Genomic DNA, 15720 nt, shown 5'->3' on the forward strand with positions numbered 1-15720 from the left:
AAACTGAAGTAAAAAATAAAATTAAAAGCAAAAGAATAAAATAGCAATATCGAGGCTACAAACAGGGGGTACCGGTGCCGAGTCGATGTGCGGAGGTACAGGTTAGTCGAGGTAATTTGTAAACGTAGGTAGGGGTGAAATGACTCTGCATAGACAATAAACAGCGAGTTGCAGCAAGGGTGGTCAATGTAAACAGTCCGCGTGGCCATTTGTTTAATTGTTCGAATACGACTGGTGGAGTTATGTCATGGAAGTGGAAGACCACTGATAATCTCCCTCGATCTGGGGCTCCACGCAAGATCTCACCCCGTGGGGTCAAAATGAGAGAGTTTGCTGCACTGAAAGTAAAGGGGCTGAATCATTTTGCACGCCCAATTTTTCAGTTTTTGATTTGTTAAAAAAGTTTGAAATATCCAATAAATGTTGTTCCACTTCATGATTGTGTCCCACTTGTTGTTGATTCTTCACAAAAAAATACAGTTTTATATCTTTATGTTTGAAGCCTGAAATGTGGCAAAAGGTCGCAAAGTTCAAGGGGGCCGAATACTTTCGCAAGGCACTGTATATATATTTGCGAAAAAATATATGGGGGATTGGAGGTAATGCAGGCAATTACACTGATGGAAGCTACAATCTATCTGCAATATTAAAGCTGATCTGCCCGCTATAAAAATATACATTTAAATTATTCAGCAGTCTTATGGCTTGGGTGTAGAAGCTGTTAAGGAGCCTTTTGGACCTAGAGTTGGCGTAACAGAGAGAACAGTCTATTACTTATGTGACTAGAGTCTTTGAGAATTTTTTGGGCCTTCCTCTGAAAGTGGCAGCTCTAGCCTTTAGCTTGTTTACATTGTTCCAAGTGGTAAAAAAAAGTTGATAGTGTAATCTAACAGCACCTGTTTGGCACACATAATATGCACAAAGCTCTTGCTCCTTATCTTATTTTTCTTGATTGCCAGTATTTTCAACAACTATTCAAATTGATTCCACACATATGACTTCCCCTTTACCTGCTGAAAAACCAAACATTCACCCTTTTCCAGCTTATTTGTCACGTCATGTGCATCCATTTTGCTGTCACATGTGTTCTGGTGTTAAGAGTTTGTTAAACAATTTATTAATCTGTTTAGGATATGCTATAGGTCAGGCTCTATTGGCCACGTACATGTGATGCATACATGAGCGCAAGGGTTGAGGAAATAGGGAATGTTTTTCCTAAATATTTTTACATTATATTTTTGAGTGGCGGCCACGATTTAGGATCCGCCGCTGCCAAATGAATATAGGGGAAACACTGGCCAGTGTGTGGGCTTGGTGGACAGGGCTCTGAATAGCAGTCTCCTGCCTTGAGGCAGTCTGATGTAGACAGAGAACACTGTAACCAAGCACCCTATATGATTACGTTCTTGTTCCCCAGCCGTTGCAGTTGCTAAGTCATCTTGTATCTGAGATACTGACAACGGTTCAAAAGCACCTACATTGTGTCTGATCTGACTTTGATTGATGCTCCGCTCTGTAATCTAAGCATGCTTTCTGAAGGGGGTTTTGGAAAGAGGTATTTTGAAGGGAGGGCTGTGTTTATGTTTCAGACAGAGATGTATCTGGTGTTTGATTTGATGTCTATACCTGGGAAAAATGACTACTAACAGATTAGTAGTTCCAGAGTTCCAGAGTGTATTCCTCAAAACCTCTTTACATTTTAGCACTTGCACTGCATTTAGCTGGTCTGCCCACTCATTTCAAGTGAGAATCCACCCCATCAAAGCTACACCTACAGCACACTGTGAGAGGGTTATGGGAGAGGATTGGGCACCTGGCCAAACATGCATTAGTATTCAGATGATGATCAGTAAGAGCAAGGCAGACACACACACAGAGGAGTGGGGTACCAGTACTGTATGTGTGAGAAGCAGAGTGAGCTGGAGGGGGCTTCAATCTCGTGGCGAGGAAAGAGAGAGGGGGGAGGATCATCACTGTCTCATTACAGTAGCTTCAGGGCTCTCCACGGTACGCACACACACACGCACGCACACACATGCACACTTCAGCCGGAGAGAGAACGGGCAGGGAGGGGATCCACTCCAGTCTGTGGAGGGAGCACAATGCTGAGAGAGTCTGCCTGCCGGGCTGTCGGGCTGGGCTAAGGCCTGATAGTGATCAGTGATAGCCCTGTGCTGTCTGGCTGGCTGGGACTGGGCTGTCGTCGCGGCTGTGCTGTCTGTCTGTCTGCTGGCCTGCTTACCTGTTGAGTGCAGCTCCTTGGTGGGCAGTCTGGGCTCTAGACTGTCTTTGACACTCAGTGGGAAGGATAGACTGCTTGCAACACAAAGGGACAGACTGGATACTGAAAACAATATGAGAACGAAGTGGAGAATTTAAGCTGTGAAGTAAGTGTTTTTGTCTGTTTGTTCATTTGTATTGGAGTATGTCTTTTGAATGTGAAGTGGAGGGAAAGTGCCTAGGGTTGGTGTGATGTCATTCAGTCTGTTTGGTATTGAAGACTTCCTGTCTCGTGTAATGTGATAAACAGTAAGTCATTCATAATGATCTCTGTAACCCAATCACAGCCTGTAACTCCAGCTGTGTGTGTGAATACAGTAAAGCCCAGAGAGGTATCCATGAAGCAAGCTAGATCCACTCAGGGGTTTCTAAAGCTAAGCAGATTCAGTTCACATTCCAGCTCAGGCTTCATCCGTATGACAATGGTGGATATTGCTTGTCCGCCTGCCTCTAACTCTAGCAGGCTTGGAGAACATACAGAAATAACTTATTGGAGGGAATTAACATTATTTAGGCCTATTTTATTTGGCCCTGGGAAGAAGTAAAGAAGGTCACATTCCTCAGTGCTCTAGGGAAGATAGTACACAGTGCATCTGCAACATGAAGGGCTGCTACAAAAGGTTGAAGACCTCATATGGAGTTCACGTCAGTAGCTCCTGAATAGAAACCTATTGTTGACACAGTTATAGGCAGCCTATGATTTAGTACAGGATTCCTGAGGATACAGAGGCCACTATGATATTGGCTGAAATATAGCCAAACACTGTATGCTGTGTGAAAATTAACACCATTATTGTTACATTGTGTAGGAGTTGAATCAGAGAGATAGAGGAGTCCAGAGTGTTGTGAAAGGGAATTAGTGGTGTGTTGCATGCCCATCCTGGGACCTGTGTCTGGTCTGCTGGGTCCTGGCTATGAGGGGACTCAGCTAATACAGCAGTACCCATCTTCAAACACAATGTCTGACAGATAGGAAGAGAGATGGGGAACCTCATCTGATCATCTGGTTAAGGATGCCACCACTTCCCAGAGCAACATCAATGATCACAATGCTTTTTCACTGATGCTTGAATGGATGGATGCTGATATTTTTATTTATTTTACCTTTATTTAACTAGGCAAGTCAGTTTAGAACAAATTCTTATTTTCAATGACGGCCTAGGAACAGTGCCTGTTCAGGGGCAGAACAACAGATTTGTACCTTGTCAGCTCAAGGGTTTGAACTTGCAACCTTCCGGTTACTAGTCCAACGCTCTAACCACTAGGCTACCCTGCCGCACCATATATACCTTCTCCGCTATGCAATCTCGTTTCCGAGCTGGTCCTGGGTGCGCCTCAGCTACGCTCAAGGTCGTAAACGATATCATAACCGCCATCGATAAGAGACAATACTGTGCAGTTGTATTCATTGACCTGGCCAAGGCTTTCGACTCTGTCAATCACCACATTCTTATTGGCAGACTCAACAGCCTTGGTTTCTCAAATGACTGCCTCGCCTGGTTCACCAACTACTTCTCAGTCAGAGTTCAGTGTGTCAAATATGAGGGCCTGTTGTCCGGACCACTGGCAGTCTCTATAGGGGTGCCACAGGGTTCAATTCTCGTGCCAACTCGTTTCTCTGTAAACATCAATGATGTCGCTCTTGCTGCTGGTGATTCTCTGATCCACCTCTACGCAGACGACACCATTCTGTATACTTCTGGCCCCTTTTTGGACACTGTGTTAACTAACCTCCAGACAGGCTTCAATGCCATACAACTCTCCTTCTGTGGCCTCCAACTGCTCTTAAATGCAAGTAAAACTAAATGCATGCTCTTCAACCAATCGCTGCCCGCACCCGCCCGCCCATTCAGCATCACTACTCTGGACGCTTCTGACTTAGAATATGTGGACATCTACAAGTACCTAGGTGTCTGGTTAGAATAAACTCTCCTTCCAGACTCACATTAAGCATCTCCAATCCAAAATTAAATCTAGAATCGGCTTCCTATTTCGCAACAAAGCATCCTTCACTCATGCTGCCAAACATACCCTCGTAAAACTGTCAATCCTACCGATCATTGTCTTCGGCAATGATATTTACAAAATAGCCTCCAACACTCTACTCAGCAAATTGGGTGCAGTCTATCACAGTGCCATACGTTTTGTCACCAGCCCCATATACTACCCACCACTGCGACCTGTATGTTCTCGTTGGCTGGCCCTCGCTTCATATTCGTCGCCAAACCCACTGGCTCCAGGTCATCTATAAGTCTTTGCTAGGTAAAGCCCCGACTTATCTCGGCTCACTGGTCACCATAGCAGCACCCACCCGTAGCACGCGCTCCAGCAGGTATATTTCACTGGTCATCCCCAAAGCCAACACCTTTTTTGGCCGCCTTTCCTTCCAGTTCTCTGCTGCCAATGACTGGAACAAATTGCAAAAATCACTGAAGCTGGAGACTCATATCTCCCTCACTAACTTTAAGCATCAGCTGTCAGAGCAGCTCACAGATCATTTCACCTGTACATAGCCCATCTGTAAATAGCCCATCCAACTACCTCATCCCCAAAGTGTTATTTTTTTCATCTTCTCCTTTGCACCCCAGTATCTCAACTTGCACATCTCCTGCACATCTATCACTCCAGTGTTTAATTGCTAAATTGTAATTACTTCACCACTACGACCTATTTATTACCTTACCTCCCTAATCTTACCTAATTTGCACACACTGTATATATATGTTTTATATTGTGTTATTGACTGTACTGTAAGTTTGTTTATTCCATGTCTAACTCTGTGTTGATGTTTGTGTCGCACTGCTTTGCTTTATCTTGGCCAGGTTGCAATTGTAAATGAGAACTTGTTCTCAACTGGCCTACCTGGTTAAATAAGGGTTAAATAAAATTAAACATTTGTTTTAAATAATTTGATTGTTATTTAGAATCAGTTGGACATCCCAAACCTATAAGCAAAAACAAATGAGATGCGTTTTAAATACCTTATGGAATGCAAGCTTTTTTTGTTACATCTCATCTCTTAACCACTTAACCTCCTGCAGATAGGAAGAGAGGCCTCTTCAATCTCCTCAACACACTATTGTGAAACAACATTGTGTTTGAATAGAGATGTTTCACTCCCTAAATTGTGGTAATTGAGTGCTTCAGACAACAGTCTTAATTATGCTTGAGAGGAATAACACTCTGGAGCCGATTGGCATGGAAATGAGCCGGTGACAAAAGGAAGCAAGGAAAGGAGGGAGTAAATCCTACTGTCACCTCCTTAGCCCTCAGTGTTGACTGGCTGCTGGGGTGTATTATGGAAGTCAAGTCAACGTTAAAGTGAGTGAATGAAGTGTTCTGTTCATTTCCCTCTGTTTCTTTCTCTCTGCAGAATCAATAGAATGTTCCACAAAAGAACACTCAATGCTAATGTGAATCTATTTGTGTTTGTTATTGTGGCATATCGTGTTGTGGATGTGAGTCTGTGAGCTGTCTTTGAGATGTGTGTGTGTGTGTGTGTGTGTGTGTGTATGTGTGCTTGAGTACATTCGTGCGTGTGTGTGTCTAGCACTACTCCGTGCGGTGACCGCTAGTCCAGAGTCCGTCTCCAGCTCCCACATCCTCAGCAGAGTAACACTGGAACAATGAGTGAACTTGGCTTGGGTTCACATCAGAGATGTAAAATCACACCCAGACCAGGACAGAAGAGCACGTAGGACATTATAACTCTGGGTCAAATGTTTTGCTGTTAGAAGCCAGCAAACAAACTGGGCAAATTGCACGTGCTGAGAAAATAGAAACAATTTGACTTAACTAATTCTGTAGGTCAGCTTGTCAGAAAGGAATTTCTTCTTGAATTTCTTTTCATTCAGAACAAAACAAGTGTAATGTTCTTTTCCAGGACAGCTAAAACGACAGAATATAGTGGAAAATGGTGTCATTTCTCTCCTGTTTGATTACTCCACTGATTTGAGGGACAGGCACTTGCGTGTCAGAGAGAGAGAGAGAGAGACTGTCAAATCCGTTGAGAGGTTGGTTGTTCAGCTGAATTCCTGACACTCCTATGGCTTTGAGGCAGCCATGTCATTACACTCGACTGGCTTCAGAGGTTTGGGCTGCTAGCCTGCTAGCCTGCTAGCCTGGAATGTGCCGTCAAAGATAAATGTATAGCTATCCCACTTTTCTAAATATATCAACTAAGTTTTATATTTCATGCCTGTTTGTTTTTAACAGCTAAGGGGCTGCCTTTCTGTCGTAAATATATTTTTGTCAATTCAATGTCACTGGAAAGTGGAGTGATATTGGCATGTTCAGGGGGCTAGATCGGCTTTATTGCGTAATGTTGATGTTTTCTTCTGAGTTAGTAAGTCAGCCCTTTAAAGCTTGACCCGGGGACGTGACCCTGAACAATCCTTTTAAGGCAAAGCAGGGGAAAGAAAAGGATCCTCAGTGGAATGTACAAATAAGATTGGCTCAGGAAAACCCACCAACATGTGTCCTCCTAGACTTGTTGTCTTTACAAATACCCCCAAGAATACACATTATCCACCTGGCAAAATAAGGCTGACTCTGAGCAGTTGGTTTGGGCAAATGTGGATTTAAAGCACTTCTTTGGTTAGCTGTTCCTAGATCATGTTAAAAGCTGAAGATTGTTTGAACGTCTCAGAGGTAAAGCTGTTCTGAGATCTGAGGCTTACCTTCCTGTGTTTGAAGGACCTCACAGGTTCTGTTCTGTTTTATCAGCTCTGACTTGGCTGTTTGGATCGTGACTCAGAAGCTGAAGTGGTGTTTGAAGTGCTTCCCAGGTTACTCCCCTATGTGGCTGTTCTGAGGGTGGGTGTGTGTGTGTGAGGCCGCTCCCCTTAGTGTGTGTGTGTTTGGCTGGCTGCAGGGGGAGAGATCAGTCAGTCAGTGTGCTCTAGCGGAGAGAACTGAGCATACAGTGGAAGTGTACACATGAAGCTCTCCGTCATTCACTCCAACTTCAGCGGCTTCCCTCAGCGAGCTCCCAGCAGCTCCTACTACAGCGAAGGGATACCACCTTGGGCTGCTGCGGGCTCTATCAGGTATGGACAGACAGACAGACCAGAGTTACCTTTTGCTCATGATCATTTTCTTGTTTGTGGGAGAGAGAATGGAGAATCTTTACATGTGGTGTTGTGTATCTATAAATTGTGTGTTTGTTGGAGTTTTGGTTTGAATTTAAAAACGGGTTCATTTCTTATACATTTTTAAATGTTCAGTTTGTTTTTATGGTTTATTTTAACATTTAGTGAATGTGTGACAAAACCTTTAAAGGAGCTCCTAAAATGGCAACACGTCAAATGTTATTTGTCACATGCACTGAATACAACACATTACCGTGAAATGCTTACTTACAAGCCTTTAACCAACAATGCAGCTCAATAAATAGAGTTAATACAATATTTACTAAATAAACTAGAGCTAAATGTCATAAAATAAACTAAATGTCATTCCTTCTTGAATGTAGTGCATCCCTTAATGTTCCTATTCATGCATGGAAATTGTCCTTTAACAGGGGTGTTTCTTTTAAGTGATATGTGTATTAATGTAAGCTCTTCTTTGTTGAGTGCTGTACAGACAGTGTTTGCAGAGAGCTTGGTCTTTGCCTGTGGGCTGGTTTCTCTCTAATCTGTCTGCTCTGGTCTACTGGCAGACTGGCTTTTTTAGGTCAGCAACCAGCCATGCTAAAATACACTCTGTCCAGAGTAGCATTGCGTTATCAAATGTTTGTTAAAAACAATATTTGGTTAGTTAAACGATCCAATGTGTAGTTGTTTTTTATTCCAAGAAAATAGAGAACTCTTGTGTGGCACAGTTTCTTCTGTTTAATGACATGACCAACTCAGAGTTAGGTGTTCATTGCTTGGAAACAGCTTTGAATATTGCTGAGGGGGTGAGAAGTATAGTAGAACTAATGGACTGCCTCCCTGACCAGAGTGGACATGCAGGGCAGTGTGGTGTGGGACCTCGACAGAGCTCCGCTCACTTCTCTCCACTGGCCTCTCAGACCAAAGTCGCCCAATTTCCTGCCCCAGAGTGTCCACTGATCACCTCACTCCTCTAAGGCCCTGGGTCTCTAATTCTGAGTGTCCACTGATCACCTCACTCCTCTAAGGCCCTGGGTCTCTAATTCTGAGTGTCCACTGATCCCCTCAGTCCTCTAAGGCCCTGGGTCTCTAATTCTGAGTGTCCACTGATCCCCTCAGTCCTCTAAGACCCGGGGTCTCTAATTCTGCGTACATCACATGTAGCACCACACCACCCCCAACTCATTCTATAGAGACTTTAGTCTCAACTATCTAAACAAACACAACAATGTCAACTATTTTGACCCCTAACTTCTAAGCTTAGTCTTTAACATTTTTATTATGGCATCTCCTAGTCAGGGTGAAATGAGAGGAGAGAAGGGAAGAGATGGGGTGTAGAAAGAGAGTAAAGTGCCTGGGATGTTAGCAAGATGGATGGAGGGAGAGAGAAAATAGAGAAGTATGTTCATTAGGGATGAGGTGTACCCTGCCAGCTCTAGTCTGCTCATTATTCAGAGTGATGGAGTGAACAGTGACAGCAGCATCAGGAGCAGGGGAGGGGAGGTCTAACCTAACATATACCTCCCCAGGCCCCGAAGGAGCTGTCAGTCAACCTAAATGGACTGCGAGCTCACTCTGCCCACAATCAACCTCTGACACAGAGCCCAGAATGTACCCAGGTGACTCCCTCCTCCATTTAACAGATCATCAGGGTTGATAGCATAGCAACCTTAGCCCACAGGCATGATTAATCCTGTTCTGCATGGCTAGAAGACATTCTGAAAATGTATTGTTTTGACCACTTCACTTCTCACTAGTCCATTAAGAGTACAGTAGAACTGCCTTCCACAATTAAACTGAAGGAAGGAAGACATTTTGAATACTGAATGTCTGTGTCTCTGTGCTGGACCTGTTCCACTGTTGCCACCCACTCCAGCCCCTGGTCTTGTCTTGCATGCCTCAGATCAGTGACAATATGAATTGTTTTGGGGTAGCTGTGTGGATGGAGTTCTGGTGTGTGGGTGTGAAGACCAGGGCAGGGAAACAAGGGCTGGATTGGGCACTGGGACACTGCACTAGGCAGGCAGCTGTCCAGCAGGACACACTGTACCTGGCAAACGTTAGATTAGAGCCAGACCTTTGCCCACCTCCCTGCCAGACTGGAACCTTCTTGGGTCATGTGGGGGATGATATTTTTTTATTTATTTAACCTTAATTTAACTAGGCAAGTCAGTTAAGAACAAATTCTTATTTACAATGACGGCCTACCAAAAGGCAAAAGGCCTCCTGCGGGGACGGGGGCTGGGATGACAAAATAAAAATATGGGTTAAAACACACATCATGACAAGAGAGACACCACAACTACATAAAGAGAGACCAAAGACAACAACAGCATGGCAGCAACACATGACAATACAGCATCGTAGCAACACAACATGGCAACAGCACAACATGTTAGCAGCACAAAGCATGGTACAAACATTATTGGACACAGACAACAGCACAAAGGGCAAGAAGGTAGAGACAACAATACATCACACAAAGCATCCACAACTGTCAGGAAGAGTGTCCATGATGGAGTCTTTGAATGAAGAGATGGAGATAAAACGGTCCAGTTTGAGTGTTGGGACTACTGTTGAATCATTCCTGTCATCTATTGACTCTGATTTACCTTTGCTACCGGTTCATATTTCTCCATGGAAACATAGACCTACAGTGCCTTGCGAAAGTATTCGGCCCCCTTGAACTTTGTGACCTTTTGCCACATTTCAGGCTTCAAACATAAAGATATAAAACTGTATTTTTTTGTGAAGAATCAACAACAAGTGGGACACAATCATGAAGTGGAACGACATTTATTGGATATTTCAAACTTTTTTAACAAATCAAAAACTGAAAAATTGGGCGTGCAAAATTATTCAGCCCCTTTACTTTCAGTGCAGCAAACTCTCTCCAGAAGTTCAGTGAGGATCTCTGAATGATCCAATGTTGACCTAAATGACTAATGATGATAAATACAATCCACCTGTGTGTAATCAAGTCTCCGTATAAATGCACCTGCACTGTGATAGTCTCAGAGGTCCGTCAAAAGCGCAGAGAGCATCATGAAGAACAAGGAACACACCAGGCAGGTCCGAGATACTGTTGTGAAGAAGTTTAAAGCCGGATTTGGATACAAAATATTTCCCAAGCTTTAAACATCCCAAGGAGGAGCACTGTGCAAGCGATAATATTGAAATGGAAGGAGTATCAGACCACTGCAAATCTACCAAGACCTGGCCGTCCCTCTAAACTTTCAGCTCATACAAGGAGAAGACTGATCAGAGATGCAGCCAAGAGGCCCATGATCACTCTGGATGAACTGCAGAGATCTACAGCTGAGGTGGGAGATTCTGTCCATAGGACAACAATCAGTCGTATATTGCACAAATCTGGCCTTTATGGAAGAGTGGCAAGAAGAAAGCCATTTCTTAAAGATATCCATATAAAGTGTCGGTTAAAGTTTGCCACAAGCCACCTGGGAGACACACCAAACATGTGGAAGAAGGTGCTCTGGTCAGATGAAACCACAATTGAACTTTTTGGCAACAATGCAAAACGTTATGTTTGGCGTAAAAGCAACACACCATCCCCACTGTCAAACATGGTGGTGGCAGCATCATGGTTTGGGCCTGCTTTTCTTCAGCAGGGACAGGGAAGATGGTTAAAATGGATGGGAAGCTGGATGGAGCCAAATAAAGGACCATTCTGGAAGAAAACCTGATGGAGTCTGCAAAAGACCTGAGACTGGGACGGAGATTTGTCTTCCAACAAGACAATGATCCAAAACATAAAGCAAAATCTACAATGGAATGGTTCAAAAATAAACATATCCAGGTGTTAGAATGGCCAAGTCAAAGTCCAGACCTGAATCCAATCGAGAATCTGTGGAAAGAACTGAAAACTGCTGTTCACAAATGCTCTCCATCCAACCTCACTGAGCTCGAGCTGTTTTGCAAGTAGGAATGGGAAAAAATGTCTGTCTCTCGATGTGCAAAACTGATAGAGACATACCCCAAGCGACTTACAGCTGTAATCGCAGAAAAAGGAGGCGCTACAAAGTATTAACTTAAGGGGGCTGAATAATTTTGCACGCCCAATTTTTCAGTTTTTGATTTGTTAAAAAAGTTTGAAATATCCAATAAATGTCGTTCCACTTCATGATTGTGTCCCACTTGTTGTTGATTCTTCACAAAAAAATACAGTTTTATATCTTTATGTTTGAAGCCTGAAATGTGGCAAAAGGTCACAAAAGTTCAAAGGGGCCGAATACTTTCGCAAGGCACTGTATATAAGGCAGCTTGCATGAGACCCAGACATCCCCACTATTCCTTATCTTCTGGCCTCCATGCAAGCCTCCTTAGAATGGAATCTTGGTTAGGGCCCATCAGTGTTGGTGACTGGCAGGACCTGGTGTGGTGGAAAACTCTGTTACCCAGCAGCCCGCCTGGTCCTGGGAGACACGCTGCTGAACGCTAATTAAAACAAGTTTGGAGTTCAGGGGGAGACGTTCCTAACATCACAGGCATATGGGAATGCTGTCTCTGGCCAACAGACCTAGGAAAAGAGGGAGAATGATAGGAGTGGTTTTCTCTTCACCCTGTCTTCTCTTGTTAATGTCTCTCTGTTTCTCTCCACCATGTCTTCTCTTGTTAATGTGTCTCTGTTTCTCTCCACCCTGTCTTCTCTTGTTAATGTGTCTCTGTTTCTCTCCACCCTGTCTTCTCTTGTTAATGTTTCTCTCCACCCTGTCTTCTCTTGTTAATGTCTCTCTGTTTCTCTCCACCATGTCTTCTCTTGTTAATGTCTCTCTGTTTCTCTCCACCCTGTCTTCTCTTGTTAATGTTTCTCTCCACCCTGTCTTCTCTTGTTAATGTCTCTCTGTTTCTCTCCACCATGTCTTCTCTTGTTAATGTCTCTCTGTTTCTCTCCACCCTGTCTTCTCTTGTTAATGTCTCTCTGTTTCTCTCCACCATGTCTTCTCTTGTTAATGTCTCTCTGTTTCTCTCCACCATGTCTTCTCTTGTTAATGTCTCTGTTTCTCTCTACCCTGTCTTCTCTTGTTAATGTTTCTCTGTTTCTCTCCACCATGTCTTCTCTTGTTAATGTCTCTCTGTTTCTCTCCACCATGTCTTCTCTTGTTAATGTCTCTCTGTTTCTCTCCACCATGTCTTCTCTTGTTAATGTCTCTGTTTCTCTCTACCCTGTCTTCTCTTGTTAATGTTTCTCTCCACCCTGTCTTCTCTTGTTAATGTCTCTGTTTCTCTCCACCCTGTCTTCTCTTGTTAATGTCTCTCTGTTTCTCTCCACCCTGTCTTCTCTTGTTAATGTCTCTCTGTTTCTCTCTACCCTGTCTTCTCTTGTTAATGTCTCTGTGTTTCTCTACAGCAGGGATCATCAACTAGATTCAGCCGCTTACCGATTTGTTCTTAAGCGAATTGTCAAGAAATAATTACAAATTATTTGTAGACTGTAAATTGACCGCAAGAAGCCCAAACAGTTAACATTTGACTAAAACATAATCATTTCAAACCTTTTTTACAATTGGATACGATCATATACGTCTCTCTATTATTTGTGTGAATACTTTGGAACAAACTTCCAACATTAAAATTACTTGGAGCTGATTTGCTGTTGTTTTTAGTCTTTTATGTCCCCCAAAACTTGGGGGTGGGCAAAATAAAATAACCCTCGGGCCAAATGTGGGTGGCCAGTTGGGGAACCCTGCTCTACATATCTTTCCCTTTCTCACTCTAGTTATGTCTCTCGTGTCTTACCTCTTTCTCTCTAATAACTTTTACCATATCTACTCAAACTCTTTCTCTCTTCTGTGTTCCTCTCTTCCAGTTGGGACGACAGCAGCTCGGTGAGCAGTGGGGTCAGTGACACTATCGACACAGATGACATCAACACCAGTTCCTCAGTCAGCTCCTACGTCAACACTCCGTCCGTCTCCTGCAAGGACGTAGAGGGACAGGTAGGTTCTGCCCCAATTAGGGGCGTGGCAACAATAGAATTAGAATGACTGACTAGAACAGTGAACAGACATTTTCTATTTTTACAATAAAGCCAAGAAACACTTATTAAACTTTCATTTCCCGTCAATAAACTCTGAATATAGATCACGTGATGTCCACAGCCAGATATTACCCTGCTAATTTTCAATTGGTGCGATTAACCAAAATGTTTTTGGGTTATTGATCCACTAATTATTAAAATATTTTAATTCCATGTAGTTTTTTTTTTGTGAGCCCGATGGGACGTTTCTCTGGAGAGAAATCCAATTATTCACAGGAGAAATTAAGTCAAGTAGAGTCGCAATTCAACGGCTTAGACACGAGGTATGTGGCAGGGTCTACAGTCAATCACGGACTACAAAAGGAAAACCAGCCATGTCGCGGACCCTGATGTCTTGCTCCCAGAAAAACTAAACAACTTCTTTGCTCGCTTTGAGGACAATACAGTACCACCGACACAGCCCACTACCAGAGACTGTGGACTCTCCTTCACCGCAGCCAACGTGAGTAAAACATTTAAATGTGTTAACCCTCGCAAGGCTGCCTGCCCAGACGGCATCCCTAGCCTCGTCCTCAGAGCATGCGCAGATCAGCTGGCTGATGTGTTTACGGACATATTCAATCAATCCCAGTCTGCTGTTCCCACATGCTTCAAGAGGGCCACCATTGTCCCTGTTCCCAAGAAAGCTAAGGTAACTGAGCTAAACGACTACTGCCCCGTAGCACTCACTTCCGTCATCATGAAGTGCTTTGAGAGACTAGTCAAGGATCATATCACCTCCACCCTACCTGACACCCTAGACCCACTCCAATTTTCTTACCGCCGCAGTAGGTCCACAGACGACGCAATCGCAATCACACTGCCCTAACCCATCTGGACAAGAGGAATACCTATGTGAGAATGCTGTTCATTGACTACAGCTCAGCATTTAACACCATAGTACCCTCCAAACTCGTCATTAAGCTTGAGACCCCGGGTCTCGACCCCGCCCTGTGCAACTGGGTACTGGACTTTCTGACAGGCCGCCCCCAGGTGGTGAGGGTAGGAAACAACATCCCCACCCCGCTCATCCTCAACACTGGGGCTCCACAAGGGTGCTTTCTCAGCCCTCTCCTGTACTCCCTGTTCACCCACGACTGTGTGGCCATACACGCCTCCAACTCGATCATCAAGTTTGCAGACGACACTACAGTGGTAGGCTTGATTACCAACAACGACGAGACGGCCAACAGGGAGGAGGTGAGGGCCCTCGGAGTGTGGTGTCAGGAATATAACCTTGCACTCAACGTCAACCAAACAAAGGAGATGATCATGGACTTAAGGAAACAGCAGAGGGAGCACACCCCTATCCACCTTGACAGGACAGTAGTGGATGAGGTGGAAAGTTTAATGTTTACTATTTTTGGCTTTGGAATTTCGATTAAAAAGCTTGAATAATTTTAGATCATAAAGCATTTCATGTTTAATAAAATAGTTGAACCGAAACCGAATCAACCTCAAAAAAGGACTAATCGCTCAGCACTACCCATTTAGGCGGAGGTAGGAGCGTTTAAGCTCTCCTGTGTAATTTACCAGGGACTTGTATACTTTGATTCTTTTGGCCCCAATCATTTGAATGGGTACATTAACCTGAACATAACTGCATACACTAGGCTGCCTCTTAACCTTCACACTTCAGTTATAGAGGTTGTGGAAGAAATAAGCAGAGTGAAACATTCATCTGTTTCTGATCTGTGTTATATGCTGATGTGGTTGCCTCAAAGTGTTGATTGAAGTTGCAGTCTGACACACATCACCTCCCACTTCATCTTATCCTGACACTCCTATTCGTAGGTATTTATTCTCATGTGCACATGTTCACCTTTTAGACTACTGATTTGAGGAGAAGATGTTCTGTTTGCCATATTGTAAAAGTGTCTAAATCTAGATTCTTGAGACTGTATGATGCAATCCTTTTTAGGCGCTTCTGTACAATGTAGACCAACTAGATTGGCTTATTGAAATTCACTCGGTGACAAGAGTCACTAGAGACTCAAAGCCACAAGAGGGTAGAATACATTTCAGACGTTGCTTGTGAACCCTCAACCTGCTCCGTCAAGCCTTCGAACAGTGAGTCATTACTCAGTCATGATATGAGGCAGAATTAACTCCAACCTACTCAATTGGGCACAGACTGGTTGAATCAATATTTGCAGCAATAGGTGATAATATCTCTCTAGAAGCTGATCCGTCGTCAGTATTGTGTAATAATTATAATGTTAAGATTTGAATGGAGAAAGCTGATCCGAGAGCCACACTGCTTTTCTTTCAAACCTACCAGTATCCACACATGCCTCAACGACGCACACA

At 43.7% G+C, this 15720-nt stretch overlaps 1 protein-coding gene across 6 annotated transcripts in view; it reads left to right on the forward strand.

The window, feature by feature from the left end:
* LOC110499041 (neuron navigator 2) overlaps positions 1-15720 on the forward strand; it is a 168429-nt gene that overhangs the window by 120605 nt on the left and 32104 nt on the right. For all 6 annotated transcript variants that reach the window (XM_036958477.1, XM_036958479.1, XM_036958478.1 and 3 more), the window contains one exon: positions 13201-13330. In XM_036958477.1, coding sequence (XP_036814372.1) covers positions 13201-13330 — 130 coding nt within the window. The remainder of the gene's footprint in view (positions 1-13200; positions 13331-15720) is intronic.

Source organism: Oncorhynchus mykiss, chromosome 2 (genome assembly GCF_013265735.2).
Source record: "Oncorhynchus mykiss isolate Arlee chromosome 2, USDA_OmykA_1.1, whole genome shotgun sequence".
NCBI lineage: Eukaryota > Metazoa > Chordata > Actinopteri > Salmoniformes > Salmonidae > Oncorhynchus > Oncorhynchus mykiss.